At 48.2% G+C, this 22464-nt stretch overlaps 2 protein-coding genes across 2 annotated transcripts in view; one reads left to right on the top strand and one right to left on the bottom strand.

Annotated features, from left to right (window-relative positions):
* Nucleotides 1-1406, bottom strand: part of LOC142907753 (uncharacterized) — a 54054-nt gene extending 52648 nt beyond the window's left edge. The window contains exon 1 of the mRNA XM_076057491.1: nucleotides 1330-1406. The gene's annotated coding sequence lies outside the window, so the exon portion shown is untranslated. The remainder of the gene's footprint in view (nucleotides 1-1329) is intronic.
* Nucleotides 1407-2411: 1005 nt separating this feature from the next.
* LOC142907752 (uncharacterized) lies at nucleotides 2412-21656 on the top strand. The gene is made up of 3 exons (XM_076057490.1): nucleotides 2412-2507; nucleotides 8684-9810; nucleotides 21636-21656. The coding sequence occupies exons 1-2, from the start codon at nucleotides 2412-2414 to the stop codon at nucleotides 9734-9736; spliced, it is 1149 nt and encodes a 382-aa protein (XP_075913605.1). The 3' UTR covers nucleotides 9737-9810; nucleotides 21636-21656.
* The last annotated feature ends 808 nt before the right edge of the window (nucleotides 21657-22464 follow it).

Raw genomic sequence — 22464 nt, 5'->3', positions numbered from 1 at the left:
ACCACGCGTACACTCACCACACTCACCACACTCACCACACTCACCACGTGTACACTCACCACACTCACCACACTCACCACGTGTACACTCACCACACTCACCTCACTCACCACGTGTACACTCACCACACTCACCACACTCACCACGTGTACACTCACCACGTGTACACTCACCACACTCACCACACTCACCACGCGTACACTCACCACACTCACCACACTCACCACGTGTACACTCACCACACTCACCACGCGTACACTCACCACACTCACCACACTCACCACACTCACCACGTGTACACTCACTCACCACGTGTACACTCACCACACTCACCACACTCACCACGCGTACACTCACCACACTCACCACACTCACCACACTCACCACGTGTACACTCACCACACTCACCACACTCACCACGTGTACACTCACCACACTCACCACGCGTACACTCACCACACTCACACACTCACCACACTCACCACGCGTACACTCACCACACTCACCACACTCACCACGTGTACACTCACCACACTCACCACGCGTACACTCACCACACTCACCACACTCACCACGTGTACACTCACCACACTCACCACACTCACCACACTCACCACGCGTACACTCACCACACTCACCACGTGTACACTCACCACACTCACCACACTCACCACGTGTACACTCACCACACTCACCACACTCACCTCACTCACCACGCGTACACTCACCACACTCACCTCACTCACCACGCGTACACTCACCACACTCACCACGTGTACACTCACCACACTCACCACACTCACCACGTGTACACTCACCACACTCACCACACTCACCACGCGTACACTCACCACACTCACCTCACTCACCACGCGTACACTCACCACGCGTACACTCACCACGCGTACACTCACCACACTCACCACACTCACCACGTGTACACTCACCACACTCACCACACTCACCACGTGTACACTCACCACGTGTACACTCACCACACTCACCACGCGTACACTCACCACACTCACCACGTGTACACTCACCACACTCACCACACTCACCACACTCACCACGTGTACACTCACCACACTCACCACGCGTACACTCACCACACTCACCACACTCACCACACTCACCACGTGTACACTCACCACACTCACCACGCGTACACTCACCACACTCACCACACTCACCACGTGTACACTCACCACACTCACCACGTGTACACTCACCACACTCACCACGCGTACACTCACCACACTCACCACACTCACCACGTGTACACTCACCACACTCACCACGTGTACTGTCTCTCACCCCGTCACTCACCCCACGTGCACTGTACGCAGCCTCCTCCACCCCCCGCCTGCGTGCGTAATGACGTCATCGCGCTCACGGGGGGGAGGAGCAACTCTCCGAATGCGTGCGTCATGACGTCATCGCCCTCACGGGGGGGGAGGAGCAACACTCCGAATGCGTGCGTCATGACGTCATCGCGCTCACGGGGGGGAGCAACATTACGAATGCGTGCGTAATGACGTCATCGCGCTCACGGGGGGAGGAGCAACACTCCGAATGCGTACGTCATGACGTCATCGCGCTCACGGGGGGAGGAGCAACACTCCGAATGCGTGCGTCATGACGTCATCGCGCTCACGGGGGGAGAGCAACACTCCGAATGCGTGCGTCATGACGTCATCGCGCTCACGGGGGGGAGCAACATTACGAATGCGTGCGTAATGACGTCATCGCGCTCACGGGGGGAGGAGCAACACTCCGAATGCGTGCGTCATGACGTCATCGCGCTCACGGGGGGAGGAGCAACACTACGAATGCGTGCGTCATGACGTCATCGCGCTCACGGGGGGGAGCAACATTACGAATGCGTGCGTAATGACGTAATCGCGCTCACGGGGGGAGGAGCAACACTCCGAATGCGTGCGTCATGACGTCATCGCGCTCACGGGGGGAGAGCAACACTCCGAATGCGTGCGTCATGACGTCATCGCGCTCACGGGGGGGAGCAACATTACGAATGCGTGCGTAATGACGTCATCGCGCTCACGGGGGGAGGACCAACACTCCGAATGCGTGCGTCATGACGTCATCGCGCTCACGGGGGGGAGGAGCACCACTACGAATACGTGCGTAATGACGTCATCGCGCTCACGGGGGGAGGAGCAACACTCCGAATGCGTGCGTCATGACGTCATCGCGCTCACGGGGGGAGGAGCAACACTACGAATGCGTGCGTCATGACGTCATCGCGCTCTTGGGGGGGAGCAACATTACGAATGCGTGCGTAATGACGTCATCGCGCTCACGGGGTGGAGGAGCAACACTACGAATACGTGCGTAATGACGTCATCGCGCTCACGGGGGGGAGGAGCAACTCTCCGAATGCGTGCGTCATGACGTCATCGCGCTCACGGGGGGAGGAGCAACACTCCGAATGCGTGCGTCATGACGTCATCGCGCTCACGGGGGGAGAGCAACACTACGAATGCGTGCGTCATGACGTCATCGCGCTCACGGGGGGCGGAGCAACACTACGTAAACGTGCGTAATGACGTCATCGCGCTCACGGGGGGAGGAGCAACACTCCGAATGCGTGCGTCATGACGTCATCCCGCTCACGGAGGGGGAGGAGTAACAATCCGAATGCGTACGTCATGACGTCATCGCGCTGACGGGGGGGCGGAGCAACACTCCAATTGCGTGCGTCATGACGTCATCCCGTTCACGGGGGGGAGGAGCAACACTCAGAAAATGTGCGTCATGACGTCTTCGCGCTCACGAAGGGGGAGGAGCAACACTCCGAATGCGTGCGTCATGACGTCATTGCACTGATTAGCGCAACGTGGCCTGTGCGAAATGACGTTACCTTGCGAGATGACGTCTTCTTGCGTGATGACGTCATCGCGCTGCCTCAGAAGTTACAGTTGCTGTGTGCGTCATGACGTCGCTCACTGCAGCTGTGCTCGTGATGACTCTGTGGGACTCTATGAGTCTCTGTGGGTCTCTGTGGGTCTCTATGGGTCTCTATGAGTCTCTGTAGATCTCTGTGGGTCTCTATGAGTCTCTGTGTGTCTCTATGAGTCTCTGTGTGTCTCTATGAGTGTGGGTCTCTATGAGTCTCTGTGGGTCTCTGTGGGTCTCTATGAGTCTCTGTGGGTCTCTGTGGGTCTCTATGGGTCTCTGTAGATCTCTGTGGGTCTCTGTGGGTCTCTGTGAGTGTGGGTCTCTGTGGGTCTCTATGAGTCTCTGTGGGTCTCTGTGGGTCTCTATGAGTCTCTGTGGGTCTCTATGGGTCTCTGTGGGTCTCTATGAGTCTCTGTAGATCTCTGTGGGTCTCTGTGGGTCTCTGTGAGTGTGGGTCTCTATGGGTCTCTGTGGGTCTCTATGAGTCTCTATGGGTCTCTGTGGGTCTCTATGGGTCTCTATGGGTCTCTGTGGGTCTCTGTGGGTCTCTATGGGTCTCTGTGAGTCTCTATGAGTCTCTGTGGGTCTCTGTGGGTCTCTATGAGTCTCTGTGGGTCTCCATGAGTCTCTGTGGGTTTATGTGGGTCTCTGTGGGTCACTATGAGTCTCTGTGGGTCTCTATGAGTCTCTATGAGTCTCTGTGGGTCTCTGTGGGTCTCTATGAGTCTCTGTGGGTTTCTGTGGGTCTCTATGGGTCTCTGTGGGTCTCTATGGGTCTCTGTGGGTCTCTATGGGTCTCTATGAGTATGGGTCTCTATGGGTCTCTATGGGTCTCTATGAGTATGGGTCTCTATGGGTCTCTATGGGTCTCTATGAGTCTCGGTGGGTCTCTGGGGGTCTCTATGAGTCTCTATGAGTCTCTGTGGGTCTCTGTGAGTCTCTGTGGGTCTCTATGAGTCTCTGTGGGTCTCTGTGGGTCTCTATGAGTCTCTGTGGGTCGCTGTGGGTCTCTGTGGGTCTCCATGAGTCTCTGTGGGTTTATGTGGGTCTCTGTGGGTCACTATGAGTCTCTGTGGGTCTCTATGAGTCTCTATGAGTCTCTGTGGGTCTCTGTGGGTCTCTATGAGTCTCTGTGGGTTTCTGTGGGTCTCTATGAGTATGGGTTTTTATGGGTCTCTATGGGTCTCTATGAGTCTCTACGAGTCTCTGTGGGTCTCTGTGGGTCTCTATGAGTCTCTATGAGTCTCTGTGGGTCTCTGTGAGTCTCTGTGGGTCTCTGTGGGTCTCTATGAGTGTGGGTCTCTGTGGGTCTCTATGAGTGTGGGTCTCGATGGGTCTCGGTGGGTCTCTGTGGGTCTCTATGAGTCTCTGTGGGTCTCTGTGAGTCTCTGTGGGTCTCTGTGGGTCTCTATGAGTGTGGGTCTCTGTGGGTCTCTATGAGTGTGGGTCTCGATGGGTCTCGGTGGGTCTCTGTGGGTCTCTATGAGTCTCTGTGGCTCTCTATGAGTGTGGGTCTCTATGGGACCATGTGGGTCTCTATGAGTCTCTGTGGGTCTCTGTGGGTCTCTATGAGTATGGGTCTTTATGAGACTCTGTGGGTCTCTGTGGGTCTCTATGAATCTCTGTGGGTTTCTGTGGGTCTCTGTGGGTCTCTATGAGTCTCTGTGGGTCTCTGTTGGTCTCTATGGGTCTCTGTGTGTCTCTGTGGGTCTCTATGGGTCTCTATGAGTATGGGTCTCTGTGGGTCTCTATGAGTATGGGTCTCTATGGGTCTCCGTGGGTCTCTATGAGTCTCTGTGGGTCTCTGTGGGTCTCTATGAGTATGGGTCTCTGTGGGTCTCTGTGGGTCTCTATGAGTGTCTGTGGGTCTCTGTGCGTCTCTGTGGGTCTCTATGTGTCTCTGTGGGTCTCTATGAGTATGGGTCTCTGTGCGTCTCTGTGGGTCTCTATGTGTCTCTGTGGGTCTCTATGAGTCTCTATGAGTATGGGTCTCTGTGGGTCTATGTGGGTCTCTGTGGGTCTCTATGGGTCTCTATGAGTGTGGGTCTCTATGGGTCTCTATGAGTCTCTGTGGTTCTCTGTGGGTCTCTGTGGGTCTCTATGATTATGGGTCTCTATGAGTCTCTGTGGGTCGCTGTGGGTCTCTATGAGTGTGGGTCTCTATGAGTCTCTGTGGGTCTCTGTGGGTCTCTATGAGTCTCTGTGGGTCGCTGTGGGTCTCTATGAGTGTGGGTCTCTATGAGTCTCTATGAGTCTCTGTGGGTCTCTGTGGGTCTCTATGAGTCTCTGTGGGTCTCTGTGGGTCTCTATGAGTCTCTGTGGGTCTCTTTGGGTCTCTATGAGTGTGGGTCTCTATGGGGCTCTGTGCGTCTCTATGGGTCTTTGTGGGTCTCTGTGGGTCTCTATGTGTCTCTATGAGTCTCTGTGGGTCTCTATGGGTCTCTATGGGTCTCTGTGGGTCTCTGTGGGTCTCTATGGGTCGCTATGAGTGTGGGTCTCTGTGGGTCTCTATGAGTGTGGGTCTCTGTGGGTCTCTGTGGGTCTCTATGAGTCTCTGTGGGGCTCTATGGGTCTCTGTGGGTCTCTATGAGTGTTGGACTCTGTGGGTCTCTATGAGTGTGGGTCTCTATGGGTCTCTGTGGGTCTCTATGGGTCTCTGTGGGTCTCTATGGGTCTCTTTGGGTCTCTATGAGTGTGGGTCTCTATGGGGCTCTGTGCGTCTCTATGGGTCTTTGTGGGTCTCTGTGGGTCTCTATGTGTCTCTATGAGTCTCTGTGGGTCTCTATGGGTCTCTATGGGTCTCTGTGGGTCTCTGTGGGTCTCTATGGGTCGCTATGAGTGTGGGTCTCTGTGGGTCTCTATGAGTCTCTGTGGGTCTCTGTGGGTCTCTATGAGTGTGGGTCTCTATGGGTCTCTATTGGTCTCTGTGAGTGTGGGTCTCTGTGGGTCTCTATGGGTCTCTATGAGTGTGGGTTTCTGTGGGTCTCTATGAGTGTGGGTCTCTATGGGTCTCTATTGGTCTCTGTGAGTGTGGGTCTCTGTGGGTCTCTATGGGTCTCTATGAGTGTGGGTTTCTGTGGGTCTCTATGAGTATGGGTCTCTATGAGTCTCTGTGGGTCTCTATGAGTCTCTATGGGTCTCTGTGGGTCTCTATGAGTGTGGGTCTCTGTGGGTCTGTATGGGTCTCTATGGATCTCTATGGGTCTCTGTGGGACTCTATGGGTTTCTATGGGTCTCTGTCGGTCTGTATGGGTCTCTGTGGGTGTCTATGAGTGTGGGTCTCTATGGGTCTCTATGAGTGTGGGTCTCTGTGGGTCTCTGTCAGTATGGGTCTCTGTGAGTATGGGTCTCTATGGGTCTCTATGAGTGTGGGTCTCTGTGGGTCTCTATGAGTGTGGGTCTCTGTGGGTCTCTGTCAGTATGGGTCTCTGTGAGTATGGGTCTCTATGGGTCTCTGTGGGTTTCTATGAGCATGGGTTTCTGTGGGTCTCTATTAGTGTGGGTCTCTGTGGGTCTCTGTGGGTCTCTATGAGTGTGGGTCTCTGTGGGTCTCTATGAGTGTGAGTCTCTGTGGGTCTCTGTGGGTCTCTATGAGTGTGGGTCTCTGTGGGTCTCTATGAGTGTGAGTCTCTGTGGGTCTCTGTGGGTCTCTATGAGTGTGGGTCTCTGTGGGTCTCTGTGGGTCTCTATTAGTGTGGGTCTCTGTGGGTCTCTATGAGTATGGGTCTCTATGGGTCTCTGTGGGTCTCTATGAGTGTGGGTCTCTGTGGGTCTCTATGAGTATGGGTCTCTATGGGTCTCTGTGGGTCTCTATGAGTGTGGGTCTCTGTGGGTCTGTATGGGTCTCTATGGGTCTCTATTGGTCTCTGTGGGTCTCTGTGAGTGTGGGTCTCTGTGGGTCTGTATGGGTCTCTGTGGGTGTCTATGAGTGTGGGTCTCTATGGGTCTCTGTGGGTCTCTATGATTGTGGGTCTCTATGAGTCTCTGTGGGTCTCTGTGTGTGTAAGACAGTGACAGCGATTATCAAAACCAGTCCTGGGCATTCCCTAGGTTGATTCAGCCTCAAATGAGTACCTGGTGTAGTGGTGGTGGTGTAGTGGTGGTGGTGTAATGGTGGTGGGGTAGTGGTGGTGTAGTAGTGGTTGTGGTGTAGTGGTGGTGGTGGTGTAGTAGTGGTGTAGTGGTGGTGGTGTAATGGTGGTGGTGTAGTGGTGGTGGTGGTGTAGTGGTGGTGGTGTAATGGTGGTGGTGTAGTGGTGGTGTAGTGGTGGTGGTGGTGTAGTAGTGGTGGTGGTGGTGTAGTGGTGGTGGTTGTGTAGTGGTGGTGGTGGTGTAGTAGTGGTGTAGTGGTGGTGGTGTAGTGGTGGTGGTGTAATGGTGGTGGTGTAGTGGTGGTGTAGTGGTGGTGGTGGTGTAGTAGTGGTGGTGGTGGTGTAGTGGTGGTGGTTGTGTAGTGGTGGTGGTGGTGTAGTAGTGGTGTAGTGGTGGTGGTGTAATGGTGGTGGTGTAGTGGTGGTGGTGGTGTAGTGGTGGTGGTAGTGTAGTGGTGGTGGTGGTGTAGTAGTGGTGTAGTGGTGGTGGTGTAATGGTGGTGGTGTAATGGTGGTGGTGTAGTGGTGGTGTAGTGGTGGTGGTGGTGGTGAAGTGGTGGTGGTGGTGTAGTGGTGGTGGTGGTGTAGTGGTGGTGGTGTAGTGGTGTTGGTGTAGTGGTGGTGGTGGTGTAGTGGTGGTGGTGTAGTGGTGGTGGTGGTGTAGTGGTGGTGAAGTGGTGGTGGTGGTGTAGTGGTGGTGAAGTGGTGGTGGTGGTGTAGTGGTGGTGTAGTGGTGGTGGTGGTGTAGTGGTGGTTTAGTGGTGCTGGTGTAGTGGTGGTGGTGTAGTGGTGGTGGTGTAGTGGTGGTGGTGTAGTGGTGGTGGTGCTGGTGTAGTGGTGGTGTAGTGGTGGTGGTGTAGTGGTGGTGGTGTAGTGGTGTTGGTGTAGTGGTGGTGGTGGTGTTGGTGTAGTGGTGGTGGTGGTGTAGTGGTGGTGTAGTGGTGGTGGTGTAGTGGTGGTGTAGTGGTGTAGTGGTGGTGGTGGTGTAGTGGTGTAGTGGTGGTGTAGTGGTGGTGGTGTAGTGGTGGTGGTGTAGTGGTGGTGGTGTAGTGGTGGTGGTGGTGTAGTGGTGGTGTAGTGGTGGTGGTGTAGTGGTGGTGGTGTAGTGGTGGTGGTGTAGTGGTGGTGGTGGTGTAGTGGTGGTGGTGGTGTAGTGGTGGTGGTGGTGTAGTGGTGGTGTAGTGGTGGTGGTGTAATTGTGTTGTGGTGTAATGAACATCGCAAGCACTGGGGGAGAGACAAAGGCGGCCGGGCGTGGTGCTGTCCACCCACCCCCTCTGTGTGTAGCCACAGTGCCGGTAGCCTTCATAGGCGCTGCTGCTACTACTCGCTACTAACACAGCACTTGCCCCTAGAGCCCTGCTAGAGGCAACCTGGGGTAGCTTTGTCTGTGTCTGTGTGACTGCACTTGCCCCTACAGCCCTGCTAGAGGCTACCTGGGGGATCTTTGTCTGTGTCTGTGTGACTGCATTTGCCCCTACAGCCCTGCTAGAGGCTACCTGGGGGAGCTTTGTCTGTGTCTGTGTAACTGCACTTGCCCCTACAGCCCTGCTAGAGGCTACCTGGGGGAGCTTTGTCTGTGTCTGTGTGAAGTCACAGCCCGTGACGCCAAACTTAGCACAGCCTCGAATTCACGTGCTCCTGCAAGGGGGGGGGGGGGGGGGGCTTAGAAAGGCTGTCAGCCGGAACGTCCAAAAAGGTCAACTCCGCTGCAAGTTTCGCCGGAGCAACCGGATATCGAGTCTCCTGGCATATCGCGTATCAAGGATATACACACAGACACACACACACAGACACACACACACACAGTCACACACACACATACACACACACACAGACACACACACAGTCACACACACATACACACATACACACACACAGACACACACACAGTCACACACACACACAGACACACAGACACACACACACAGTCACACACACACACATACACACACACAGACACACACACACAGTTACACACACACACATACACACACACAGACACACACACAGTCACACACAGTCACACACACACAGACACAGACACACACACAGACACACACACACAGACACACACACACACAGACACACACACAGACACACACACAGACACACACACACACAGTCACACACAGTCACACACACACAGACACAGACACACAGACACACACACACACAGACACACACACACAGACACACACACACACAGACACACACACAGCCACACACACAGACACAGACACACACACAGACACACACACACAGACACACACACAGTCACACACATACACAGACACAGTGACACACACACACAGTCACACACACACACAGACACACACACAGTCACACACACACAGACACACACACAGACACACACACAGTCACACACACACAGACACACACACAGACACACACACTGTCACACACACAGTCACACACACAGTCACACACACAGGCACAGACACACAGTCACACACACAGACACACACACAGACACACACACAGACATACACACAGTCACACACACACACAGACACACACACAGTCACACACACACACAGACACACACACAGTCACACACACACAGACACACACACAGTCACACACACAGACACACACACAGACACACACACAGTCACACACACACAGACACACACACAGACACACACACACAGACACAACAACAACAACAACAACCGCCATTCGCCACTAAGTGGCGGTGACGTCACCACGACGCTTGTGCCAGGCTATGTGCACCCTGAGGCCACGTGAAGTGTCGAACGCCCGCTGGCAGGAGGTCACGGGGCAGACCCAGGTGCCACGGGTCGACTGACTGAGATGACTGGCTGATGCACCACCTGTGCCCCCTACTGTGCCAACCTGCTGTGCTTTAGCCACCCGGCGCTCCGCTCGCTGTTGTGAGCGTCGCTCCTCCGCCCTCCGTTGTTGTTGGAGGGCGACTGCCTCCAACTGCCCAGTAGCATCCTTCACGAGCCTCCTCCACAGAGGCCGATCTTGACACCGCTGGTACCAGTCATCGGCAAGTCCACTCAGCTCCACGTCCTCCTGTACCACATCACTCCATCTCTTCTCTAGCCCGTGCCGCGCCCGCTTAGCCCCCTCAATCCGGCCAAACAAAAGCTGTTTCGGCATGCGGTGGCTGGGCATGCGGGCTACATGACCCAGCCATCGCAGCCTTGCCTGCCGGAGGAGCTCACCGATGGGACCCTGCCCAGATCTTTCAAGGATTTGTGAGCTCCTCACACAATCCAGTCTGGTTAAACCCAGGATGGATCGTAGGCAGGCCAGCCTAAATGTTTCTAACCGGCGAAGATGTTCCATTAGGGGGGTCCACGTTTCGCAAGCGTAGAGAAGGGAGGGAATGACCGTGGCCGAGAAGACCTGAAGCTTAGTGCGGAGCGACAGACCAGGTAGCTTCCACACAGCGTTACGCAACCGATGAAAAGATATTGCCGCTCGACTGATTCGGAGTGAGACCTCTGCTGTTAAACTGGAGCCAGTCATAAGCACACTGCCCAGGTATGGGAAACTCTCCACTCTCTCCACAACTGCCCCATCACCGATTGGGAGTTGTGGGGGTGGAGTGTCCGATGGTACAAAATACCCAGGCAGGTGCTTAGTTTTGGTGGGGCTGATGGTAAGGCCCCACCTCTTAGTGGCACGCTCCAGTCTCAGCAGCAGCGTCTCCAACTCCTCCTCTGACTGAGCAGCTATTACCAAATCATCAGCATACATAACGTGGTTGAGCAATAGGGAGCCATCCCTTGACCGCACCCGGGCATCGATTAGCCTCCCATTATATCTGTACCATATGGAGATTCCCCCGGTACAGCTATTGAAGGCTTCACGAACTACGTGGTCAAAATAGATGTTAAATAATGTGGGAGCCAGAGGACATCCCTGTCGCACCCCAAGGTGTACAGGGAATGGCTCTGACTCCCGGCCACGTAGTTTTACCCGGGCCCGCTCACCATCATGAAGGTCCTTAATGATCGTGAGCAGAGGGTCAGGTACTCCAAAAGCACGAAGAACGACCCAGAGCCCAGGCCTACTGATGGTATCATAGGCCTTGACCAGGTCAATAAAGCAGAGATGTAGGTCTTGTTGGAATTCCCTACACCTCTGCTGTAGCAGACGGACAGAAAATATGGCATCTGTGCAGGACCGCCTTTTCCTGAAACCGCATTGGGGCTCCGCAAGCCTCTCCTCAGCGTGCCTGGCAAGGCGATGCTGAATAATCCTTGCCAGGACCTTTCCCGGCACACTGAGGAGTGAGATGCCCCTGTAGTTGTTACAGTCTGTGCGGTCCCCCTTCTTAAAAAGGGGGACCACCAGGGCATCCTTCCAATCCTGCGGAACCCGTCCAGTGGTCCAGACTGTTGTTATGATGTCATATAGGGCAGTCTGTGCACAAACGCCACCCTCCCTCAGCATTTCGCTTGGGAGATCATCTCTGCCCGCTGCCTTTCCTGGTCTCAGACTCCGGATCTCCCTCAATACTTCCTCAGCAGATGGCACCTCAGCCAGCCACTCACAGGGGGTGACTTCATCCAATATTTGAGGCACCGCAGCCTCAGCAGGGTCATCCTCACTTTGTGCCACGATGTTTTCCTGGCTGAGGGATTTTCCCTCCCCCAGGACCTCACAGAAATGCTCAGCAAATCTGCGAACCTGTTCCTGGGGGTCGGAAATTGGATCACCGTTTTTTCCCCTAATGATGGTAATAGGTGTGGCGCTGCAGGTTACTTTTTTGATGGAGTTAAATAGAGATTTGTGATCACGGGCCACTGAGGCAGACTCCATCTCCTCAGCAACCCGCGACCACCACCCATCCTTGCAGCACCTCACGGCTCTCCGAACCTCCGAGCGAAGGCTGCGGTAAGCCTCCTCATTCTCTGACGTGGGATTCTGTAGCCGATGACAGTGGGCCTGTCGCTTTTTCTCAACCATCCTGAACAACTCCTCTGTCATCCAGGGTGTCTGGGGAGGTCTGGACCGCGTACCCAAAGCAGCCATTGCAGCTGCATGAGTCACAGTCCTAAACCTCGCCCATTTACCCTCGACATCAGGAGGAGTCGGGGACGATGCCAATCCCAGCCGCAAGCGATGATGAAATTCTCGCTTGCAACTTTCATCAGATAACTGAGACCAGGCCACTTTAGGTTGGAATGGGGTCCTGGGTGTACACCCACCACCGGAGTGGAAGAATGGCAGGCGCATCTTACAGATGACTAGTCGATGGTCAGAGGGCAGATCAGCTCCACGGTAGGTCCTGGTGTCAAGGACATGGGCTCGCATTCGCTGGTCCGTCACTATGTAGTCCAGCAGATGTTCTTGCTTGGACCCGGCATGCATCCATGATGTTGTGTGGATGCGCCGATGCCGGAACAGCGTGTTGGTAATTACAAGCCCATGGGCTGCACAAAAATCTAGCAGCCTCCTACCGTTGTTATTGAGCTGATCTGGCCCATGCCCTCCAATCACTCCAGACCAGGTGCCAGTATCATGACCAACTCGGGCATTGAAGTCACCCAACATGATGACTCTATCCCGAGGGGCCACTTTAGCCAGCACCTGTGACAGGAGGTCATAGAAGGCATCTGACTCATCGGCTTTGCCTGCATCCCTCCACGGATGTTCATCTTCGGTGGGGGCATAAGTAACCACGACCACCATTCCTCGCCTCCGGTTGATGGGAAGGCGAGCCCAAAGTAGCCTGGGGCTTACAGCTTCCCACACCTCACCGCCACGCTCCCACGCCCCCTTCATTCTTTTGTTCAAAAGAAGACCCACACCCTGTTGTTTGGCAGTCTGCTGCCCCGAGTAGAGGACTGTCCACCCCTCATGGTGGCAGGAGCCAGAGCCGGTCCACCGGACCTCCTGAATGCCGCATAGATCCAGGCGGTACCGGTCCAGCTCCCGACAGAGGAGTGGCAGCCTCTCCTCTGCAGTGAGCGTTCGAACATTCCACGTGGCCACCCGTAGTGGCTTTTCGTTGTTTCTGGAGTAGCCCCGAGGGTAGGTATTCAATCTCCTGGCTCCGCCAATTGGGGTTTGGCCAGGAGACGTCATAGACGCCTGGCCCCCCGGGGCCTCCGGCACAAGCTTAGTTGTTCCATATTTCAGTTTAATTCGTGGTTTCGTGGTAATTAATTGAAGGTGGAGGGGTTACCAGCCCCTCGCACCCGTCCAGAGCCCCCGTTTAGCCCCTGTGGTGGACACATATGCCATGAGGGGAGGAGCCAATCAAAATTGGATCTCCCCCCACAGCGCTGTCCACGACAGAGTTGCCCGTCCGGCACCGCGAGGAGGTAGGGGGTTGTTTTGCCGGATGGGAAGGCGAGCCCAAAGTCACACACACAGACACACACACACAGACACACACACAGTCACACACACAGACACACACACAGTCACACACACAGACACACACACTGTCACACACACAGTCACACACACAGACACACACACAGTCACACACACAGACACACACACTGTCACACACACAGTCACACACACAGACACACACACAGACACAGACACACAGTCACACACACAGACACACACACATACACACACACAGACATACACACAGTCACACACACACACACAGGCACACACACACACAGGTACACACAGACACATACAGTCACCCACACAGACACACACACAGACACACACACACAGTCACACACACACAGTCATACACACAGTCACACACAGACACAGTCACACACAGACACACACAGACACAGTCACACACAGACACACACACAGACAGACACACACACACACACAGTCACACACACACACAGACACACACACAGACACACACACAGACACACACACACAGACATACAGACACAGACACACACACACAGACACACAACAACAACAACCGCCATTCGCCCTAAGTGGTGGTGACGTCACCACGACGCTTGTGCCAGGCTATGTGCACCCTGAGGCCACGTGAAGTGTCGAACGCCCGCTGGCAGGAGGTCACGGGGCAGACCCAGGTGCCACGGGTCGACTGACTGAGATGACTGGCTGATACACCACCTGTGCCCCCTACTGTGCCAACTTGCTGTGCTTTAGCCACCCGGCGCTCCGCTCGTTGTTCTGAGCGTCGCTCCTCCGCCCTCCGTTGTTGTTGGAGGGCGACTACCTCCAACTGCCCAGTAGCATCCTTCACGAGCCTCCTCCACAGAGGCCGATCTTGACACCACTGGTACCAGTCATCGGCAAGTCCACTCAGCTCCACGTCCTCCTGTTCCACGTCACTCCATCTCTTCTCTAGCCCGTGCCGCGCCCGTTTAGCCCCCTCGATCCGGCCGAACAAAAGCTGTTTCGGCATGCGGTGGCTGGGCATGTGGGCTACATGACCCAGCCAACGCAGCCTTGCCTGCCGGAGGAGCTCACCGATGGGACCGTGCCCAGATCTTTCAAGGATTTGTGAGCTCTTTATACAATCCAGCCTGGTTAAACCCAGGATGGATCGTAGGCAGGCCATCCTAAATGTTTCCAACCGGCGAAGATGCTCCATTAGGGGGGTCCACGTTTCGCAAGCGTTGAGAAGGGAGGGGATGACCGTGGCCGAGAAGACCTGAAGCTTAGTGCGGAGCGACAGACCAGGTAGCTTCCACACAGCGTTACGCAACCGATGAAAAGATATTGCCGCTCGACTGATTCGGAGTGAGACCTCTGCTGTTAAACTGGAGCCAGTCATAAGCACACTGCCCAGGTATGGGAAACTCTCCACTCTCTCCACAACTGTCCCATCACAGATTGGGAGTTGTGAGGATGGAGTGTCCGATGGTACAAAATACCCAGGCAGGTGCTTAGTTTTGGTGGGGCTGATGGTAAGGCCCCACCTCTTAGTGGCACGCTCCAGTCTCAGCAGCAGCGTCTCCAACTCCTCCTCTGACTGAGCAGCTATTACCAAATCATCAGCATACATAACGTGGTTGAGCAATAGGGAGCCATCCCTTGACCGCACCCGGGCATCGATCAGCCTCCCATTATATCTGTACCATATGGTGATTCCCCCGGTACAGCTATTGAAGGCTTCACGAACTACGTGGTCAAAATAGATGTTAAATAATGTGGGAGCCAGAGGACATCCCTGTCGCACCCCAAGGTGTACAGGGAATGGCTCTGACTCCCGGCCACGTAGTTTTACCCGGGCCCGCTCACCATCATGAAGGTCCTTAATGATCGTGAGCAGAGGGTCAGGTACTCCAAAAGCACGAAGAACGACCCAGAGCCCAGGCCTACTGATGGTATCATAGGCCTTGACCAGGTCAATAAAGCAGAGATGTAGGTCATGTTGGAATTCCCTACACCTCTGCTGTAGCAGACGGACAGAAAATATGGCATCTGTGCAGGACTGCCCTTTCCTGAAACACACACACACACAGACACACACACACAGACACAGACACACACAGACACACACACAGACAAATACAGACAGACACACACACACAGACACACACACAGACACACACAGACACACACACAGACAAATACAGACAGACACACACACAGACACCACGCATGCTTGTCCACTAACCAACCTCAATCACTCATCGTAAACTCTCCCTTTCTCTCTCTTTGCAACATCAACGCGGTTTACCGCCGTGTCTGTTTGTGTATAAATGTATCTGTTTGTGTATAAAAGTCTCTGTTTGTGTATAAAAAACATCTCTGTGTATAAAAGTCTCTGTTTGTGTATAAATGTATCTGTTTGTGTATAAAAGTCTCTGTTTGTGTATAAAAGTCTCTGTTTGTGTATAAAAGTCTCTGTTTGTGTATAAAAGTCTCTGTTTGTCTATAAAAGTCTCTGTTTGTGTATAAAAGTCTCTGTTTGCGTATAAAAGTCTCTGTTTGTGTATAAAAGTTTCTGTTTGTGTATAAAAGTCTCTGTGCATAAAAGTCTCTGTTTGTGTATAAAAGTCTCTCTATGTGTATAAAAGTCTCTGTTTGTCTATTAATGTCTCTGTTTGTGTATAAAAGTCTCTGTTTGTGTATAAATGTCTCTGTTTGTGTATAAAAGTCTCTGTGTATAAAAGTCTCTGTGTATAAAAGTCTCTGTTTGTGTATAAAAGTCTCTGTTTGTGTATAAAAGTCTCTGTTTGTGTATAAAAGTCTCTGTTTGTGTATACATGTCTCTGTTTGTGTATAAAAGTCTCTGTTTGTGTATAAAAGTCTCTGTTTGTGTATAAAAGTCTCTGTTTGTGTATACATGTCTCTGTTTGTGTATCAAAGTCTCTGTTTGTATATAAAAGTCTCTGTTTGTGTATAAAAGACTCTGTTTGTGTATAAAAGTCTCTGTGTATAAATGTCTATGTTTGTGTATAAAAGTCTATGTTTGTGTATAAAAGTCTCTGTGCATAAAAGTCTCTGTTTGTGTATAAAAGTCTCTGTTTGTGTATAAAAGTCTCTGTTTGTGTATAAAAGTCTCTGTTTGTGTATAAAAGTCTCTGTTTGTGTATAAAAGTCTCTGTTTGTGTAAAAATGTCTCCGTTTGTGTATAAAAGTCTCTGTTTGTGTATAAATGTATCTGTTTGTGTATAAAAGTCTCTGTTTGTGTATAAAAGTCTCAGTTTGTGTATAAAAAATCTCTGTTTGTGTATAAAAGTCTCTGTTTGTGTATAAATGTATCTGTTTGTGTATAAAAGTCTCTGTTTGTGTATAAAAGTCTCTGTTTGTGTATAAAAGTGTCTGTTTGTGTATAAAAGTCTCTGTTTGTGTATAAAAGTCTCTGTTTGTGTATAAAAGTCTCTGTTTGTGTATACATGTCTGTGTTTGTGTATAAAAGTCTCTGTTTGTGTATAAACGTCTCTGTTTGTGTATAAAAGTCTCTGTTTGTGTATAAAAGTCTCTGTGTATAAATGTCTATGTTTGTGTATAAAAGTCTATGTTTGTGTATAAAAGTCTCTGTTTGTGTATAAAAGTCTCTGTTTGTGTATAAAAGTCTCAGTTTGTGTATAAAAGTATCTGTTTGTGTATAAAAGTCTCTGTTTGTGTATAAAAGTCTCTGTTTGGTATAAAAGTCTCTGTTTGTGTATAAAAGTCTCTGTTTGTGTATAAAAGTCTCTGTTTGTGTAAAAATGTCTCTGTTTGTGTATAAAAGTCTCTGTTTGTGTATAAAAGTCTCTGTTTGTGTATAAATGTCTCTGTTTGTGTATAAAAGTCTCTGTTTGTGTATAAAAGTCTCTGTTTGTGTATAAAAGTCTCTGTTTGCGTATAAAAGTATCTGTTTGTGAATAAAAGTCTCTGTTTGTGTATAAAAGAATCTGCTAGTGTATAAAAGTCTCTATTTGTGTATAAAACTCTCTGTTTGTGTATAAAAGTCTCTGTTTGTCTATAAAAGTCTCTGTTTGTGTATAAAAGTCTCTGTTTGTGTATAAAAGTCTCTGTTTGTCTATAAAAGTCTATGTTTGTGTAATAAAGTCTCTGTTTGTGTATAAAAGTCTCTGTTGTGTATAAAAGTCTCTGTTTGTGTATAAAAGTCTCTGTTTGTGTATAAAAGTCTCTGTTTGTCTATAAAAGTCTCTGTTTGTGTATAAAAGTCTCTGTTTGTGTATAAAAGTCTCTGTTTGTGTATAAATGTCTCTGTTTGTGTGTAAAAGTCTCTGTTTGTGTATAAAAGTCTCTGTTGTCTATAAAAGTCTCTGTTTGTGTATAAAAGTCTCTGTTTGTGTATAAAAGTCTCTGTTTGTGTATAAAAGTTTCTGTTGTGTATAAAAGTCTCTGTTTGTGTATAAATGTCTCTGTTTGTCTATAACAGTCTCTGTTTGTGTATAAACGTCTCTGTTTGTGTATAAAAGTCTCTGTTTGTGTATAAAAGTCTCTGTTTGTGTATAAAAGTCTCTGTTTGTGTATACATGTCTCTGTTTGTGTATAAAAGTCTCTGTTTGTGTATAAAAGTCTCTGTTTGTGTTTAAAAGTCTCTGTTTGTGTATAAAAGTCTCTATTTGTGTATAAAAGTCTCTGTTTGTGTATAAAAGTCTCTGTTTGTGTATAAAAGTCTCTGTTTGTGTATAAAAGTCTCTGTTTGTGTATACATGTCTCTGTTTGTGTATAAAAGTCTCTGTTTGTGTATAAAAGTCTCTGTTTGTGTATAAAAGTCTCTGTTTGTGTATAAAAGTCTCTATTTGTGTATAAAAGTCTCCGTTTGTGTATCAAAGTCTCTGTTTGTGTATAAAAGTCTCTGTTTGTGTATAAAAGTCTCTGTTTGTGTATACATGTCTCTGTTTGTGTATAAAAGTCTCTGTTTGTGTATAAAAGTCTCTGTTTGTGTATAAAAGTCTCTGTTTGTGTATAAAAGTATCTGTGTATAAATGTCTATGTTTGTGTATAAAAGTCTCTGTTTGTGTATAAAAGTCTCTGTTTGCGTATAAAAGTCTCTGTTTGTGTATAAAAGTCTCTGTTTGTGTATAAAAGTCTCTGTTTGTGTATAAAAGTCTCTGTTTGTCTATAAAAGTCTCTGTTTGTCTATGTGTATGAAAAAAATATCTGTTTGTGTATAAAAGTCTCTGTTTGTGTGTATAACAGTCTCTGTTTGTGTATAAAAGTCTCTGTTTGTGTATAAATGTCTCTGTTTGTGTATAAAAGTCTCTGTTTGTGTAGAAAAGACTCTGTTTGTGTATAAATGTCTCTGTTTGTGTATAAAAGTATCTGTTTGTGTATAAAAGTCTCTGTGTATAAAAGTCTCTGTTTGTGTATAAAAGTCTCTGTGTATAAAAGTCTCTGTTTGTGTATAAAAGTCTCTGTTTGTGTATAAATGTCTCTGTTTGTGTATAAAAGTCTCTGTTTGTGTATAAATGTCTCTGTTTGTGTATACAAGTCTCTGTTTGTGTAGAAAAGTCTCTGTGTATAAAATTCTCTATTTGTGTATAAAAGTCTCTGTTTGTGTATAAATGTCTCTGTTTGTGTATAAAAGTCTCTGTTTGTGTATAAATGTCTCTGTATATAAAAGTATCTGTTTATGTATAAAAGTCTCTGTTTGTGTATAAAAGTCTCTGCTAGTGTATAAAAGTCTCTGTTTGTGTATAAAAGTCTCTGCTAGTGTATAAAAGTCTCTGTTTGTGTATAAAAGTCTCTGTTTGTGTATAAAAGTCTCTGTTTGTGTATAAAAGTCTCTGTTTGTCTATAAAAGGCTCTGTTTGTGTTTAAAAGTCTCTGTTTGTGTATAAAAGTCTCTGTTTGTGTATAAAAGTCTATGTTTGTGTATAAAAGCCTCTGTTTGTGTATAAAAGTCTCTTTGTCTATAAAAGTCTCTGTTTGTGTATAAAAGTCTCTGTTTGTGTATAAAAGTCTCTGCTAGTGTATAAAAGTCTCTGTTTGTGTATAAAAGTTTCTGTTTGTGTATAAAAGCCTCTGTTTGTGTATAAGAGTCTCTGTTTGTGTATAAAAGTCTCTGTTTGTGTATAAAAGTCTCTGTTTGTGTATACATGTCTCTGTTTGTGTATAAAAGTCTCTGTTTGTGTATACATGTCTCTGTTTGTGTATAAAAGTCTCTGTTTTTGTATAAAAGTATCTGTTTGTGTATAAAAGTCTCTGTTTGTGTATAAAAGTCTCTGTTTGTGTATAAAAGTCTCTGTCAGTCTATAAAAGTCTCTGTTTGTCTATAAATGTCTCTGTTTGTGTATAAAAGTCTCTGTGTATAAAAGTTTCTGTTTGTGTATAAAAGTCTCTGTTTGTGTATAAATGTCTATGTTTGTGTATAAAAGTCTCTGTTTGTGTATAAATGTCTCTGTTTGTGTATAAAAGTCTCTGTTTGTGTATAAAAGTCTCTGTTTGTCTATAAAAGTTTCTGTTTGTGTATAAATGTCTCTGTGTATAAAAGCCTCTGTTTGTGTATAAATGTCTCTGTTTGTCTATAAAAGTCTCTGTTTGTGTATAAAAGTCTCTGTTTGTGTATAAAAGTCTCTGTTTGTCTATAAAAGTCTCTGTTTGTGTATAAATGTCTCTGTTTGTTTATAAAAGTCTCTGTTTGTCTATACAAGTCTCTGTTTGTGTATAAAAGTCTCTGTTTTGTATAAAAGTCTCTGTTTGTGTATAAAAGTCTCTATTTGTGTATAAAAGTCTCTGTTTGTGTATAAATGTCTCTGTTTGTGTATAAAAGTCTCTGTTTGTGTATAAATGTCTCTGTATATAAAAGTCTCTGTTTATGTATAAAAGTCTCTGTTTGTGTATAAAAGTCTCTGCTAGTGTATAAAAGTCTCTGTTTGTGTATAAAAGTCTCTGTTTGTGTATAAAAGTCTCTGTTTGTGTATAAAAGCCTCTGTTTGTGTATAAAAGTCTCTGTTTGTGTATAAAAGTCTCTGTTTGTGTATAAAAGGCTCTGTTTGTGTTTAAAAGTCTCTGTTTGTGTATAAAAGTCTCTGTTTGTGTATAAAAGTCTATGTTTGTGTATAAAAGCCTCTGTTTGTGTATAAAAGTCTCTTTGTCTATAAAAGTCTCTGTTTGTGTATAAAAGTCTCTGTTTGTGTATAAAAGTCTCTGCTAGTGTATAAAAGTCTCTGTTTGTGTATAAAAGTTTCTGTTTGTGTATAAAAGCCTCTGTTTGTGTATAAGAGTCTCTGTTTGTGTATAAAAGTCTCTGTTTGTGTATAAAAGTCTCTGTTTGTGTATACATGTCTCTGTTTGTGTATAAAAGTCTCTGTTTGTGTATAAAATTCTCTGTTTGTGTATAAAAGTCTCTGTTTGTGTATAAAAGTCTCTGTTTTTGTATAAAAGTATCTGTTTGTGTATAAAAGTCTCTGTTTGTGTATAAAAGTCTCTGTTTGTGTATAAAAGTCTCTGTCAGTCTATAAAAGTCTCTGTTTGTCTATAAATGTCTCTGTTTGTGTATAAAAGTCTCTGTGTATAAAAGTTTCTGTTTGTGTATAAAAGTCTCTGTTTGTGTATAAATGTCTATGGTTGTGTATAAAAGTCTCTGTTTGTGTATAAATGTCTCTGTTTGTGTATAAAAGTCTCTGTTTGTGTATAAAAGTCTCTGTTTGTCTATAAAAGTTTCTGTTTGTGTATAAATGTCTCTGTGTATAAAAGCCTCTGTTTGTGTATAAATGTCTCTGTTTGTCTATAAAAGTCTCTGTTTGTGTATAAAAGTCTCTGTTTGTGTATAAAAGTCTCTGTTTGTCTATAAAAGTCTCTGTTTGTGTATAAATGTCTCTGTTTGTTTATAAAAGTCTCTGTTTGTCTATACAAGTCTCTGTTTGTGTATAAAAGTCTCTGTTTTGTATAAAAGTCTCTGTTTGTGTATAAAAGTCTATATTTGTGTATAAAAGTCTCTATTTGTGTATAAAAGTCTCTGTTTGTGTATAAAAGTCTCTGTGTGTGTATAAATGTCTCTGTTTGTGTATAAAAGTCTCTGTTTTGTCTATAAAAGTCTCTGCTTGTTTATCAGAATGCCAGAGGCTGCTTTGTGAAAGCTTGGGTCAGCTTTAGACCCCGCCCCTTCCCCTCCACATGCCCCGCCCCTTCCCCCCCCCCGGTCCCGCCCTTTTACCAAGCTCCCCCCCATCTTTATGGCCACGCCCCCGTAATCTGGCCACGCCCTATTGCCATCCTCCCCCCCTCCTTTTGATATAGGTCACACACAGACACACACACTCAGTCACTCAGCACTTCAATCTGTTATCGTCAATCTCTCTCATATATCTCTCTCCTTATAGACCACAAAGACAACGATTCACGCACAGACACACACACACATACACACACAGACACACGTACAGACACACACAGATACACAGACACAGTGACACACACACAGACACACACACAGACAGTGACACACACACAGACACACACACAGACAGACACACACAGACACACACAGACACACACATAGACTCAGACACACAGACACAGTGACACACACACAGACACACACACAGACACACACACAGACACACACAGACACACACACAGACACACACACACAGAGACACACACACACAGACACACACAGACACACACACCCAGTCACTCAGCACTTCAATCTGTTATCGTCAATCTCTCTCATATATCTCTCTCCTTATAGACCACAAAGACAACGATTCACGCACAGACACACACACACAGACACACACAGACACACACAGACACACAGACACAGTGACACACACACAGACACACACACAGACAGTGACACACACACAGACACACACACAGACACACACACAGACACACACAGACACACACACACAGACACACACACACAGACACACACAGACACACACACCCAGTCACTCAGCACTTCAATCTGTTAACGTCAATCTCTCTCACAAATCTCTCTCCTTATAGACCACAAAGACAACGATTCACGCACAGACACACACAGACACACACAGACACAGTGACACACACACAGACACACACACAGACAGTGACACACACACAGACACACACACAGACA

The sequence above is a fragment of the Petromyzon marinus genome, chromosome 82 (assembly GCF_048934315.1).
Source record: "Petromyzon marinus isolate PM22_M1 ecotype Great Lakes invasive population chromosome 82, UKy_Petmar_22M1.pri1.0, whole genome shotgun sequence".
In the NCBI taxonomy this organism is placed as follows: Eukaryota; Metazoa; Chordata; class Hyperoartia; order Petromyzontiformes; family Petromyzontidae; genus Petromyzon; species Petromyzon marinus.
This window is presented reverse-complemented; position numbering and strand designations above follow the sequence as displayed.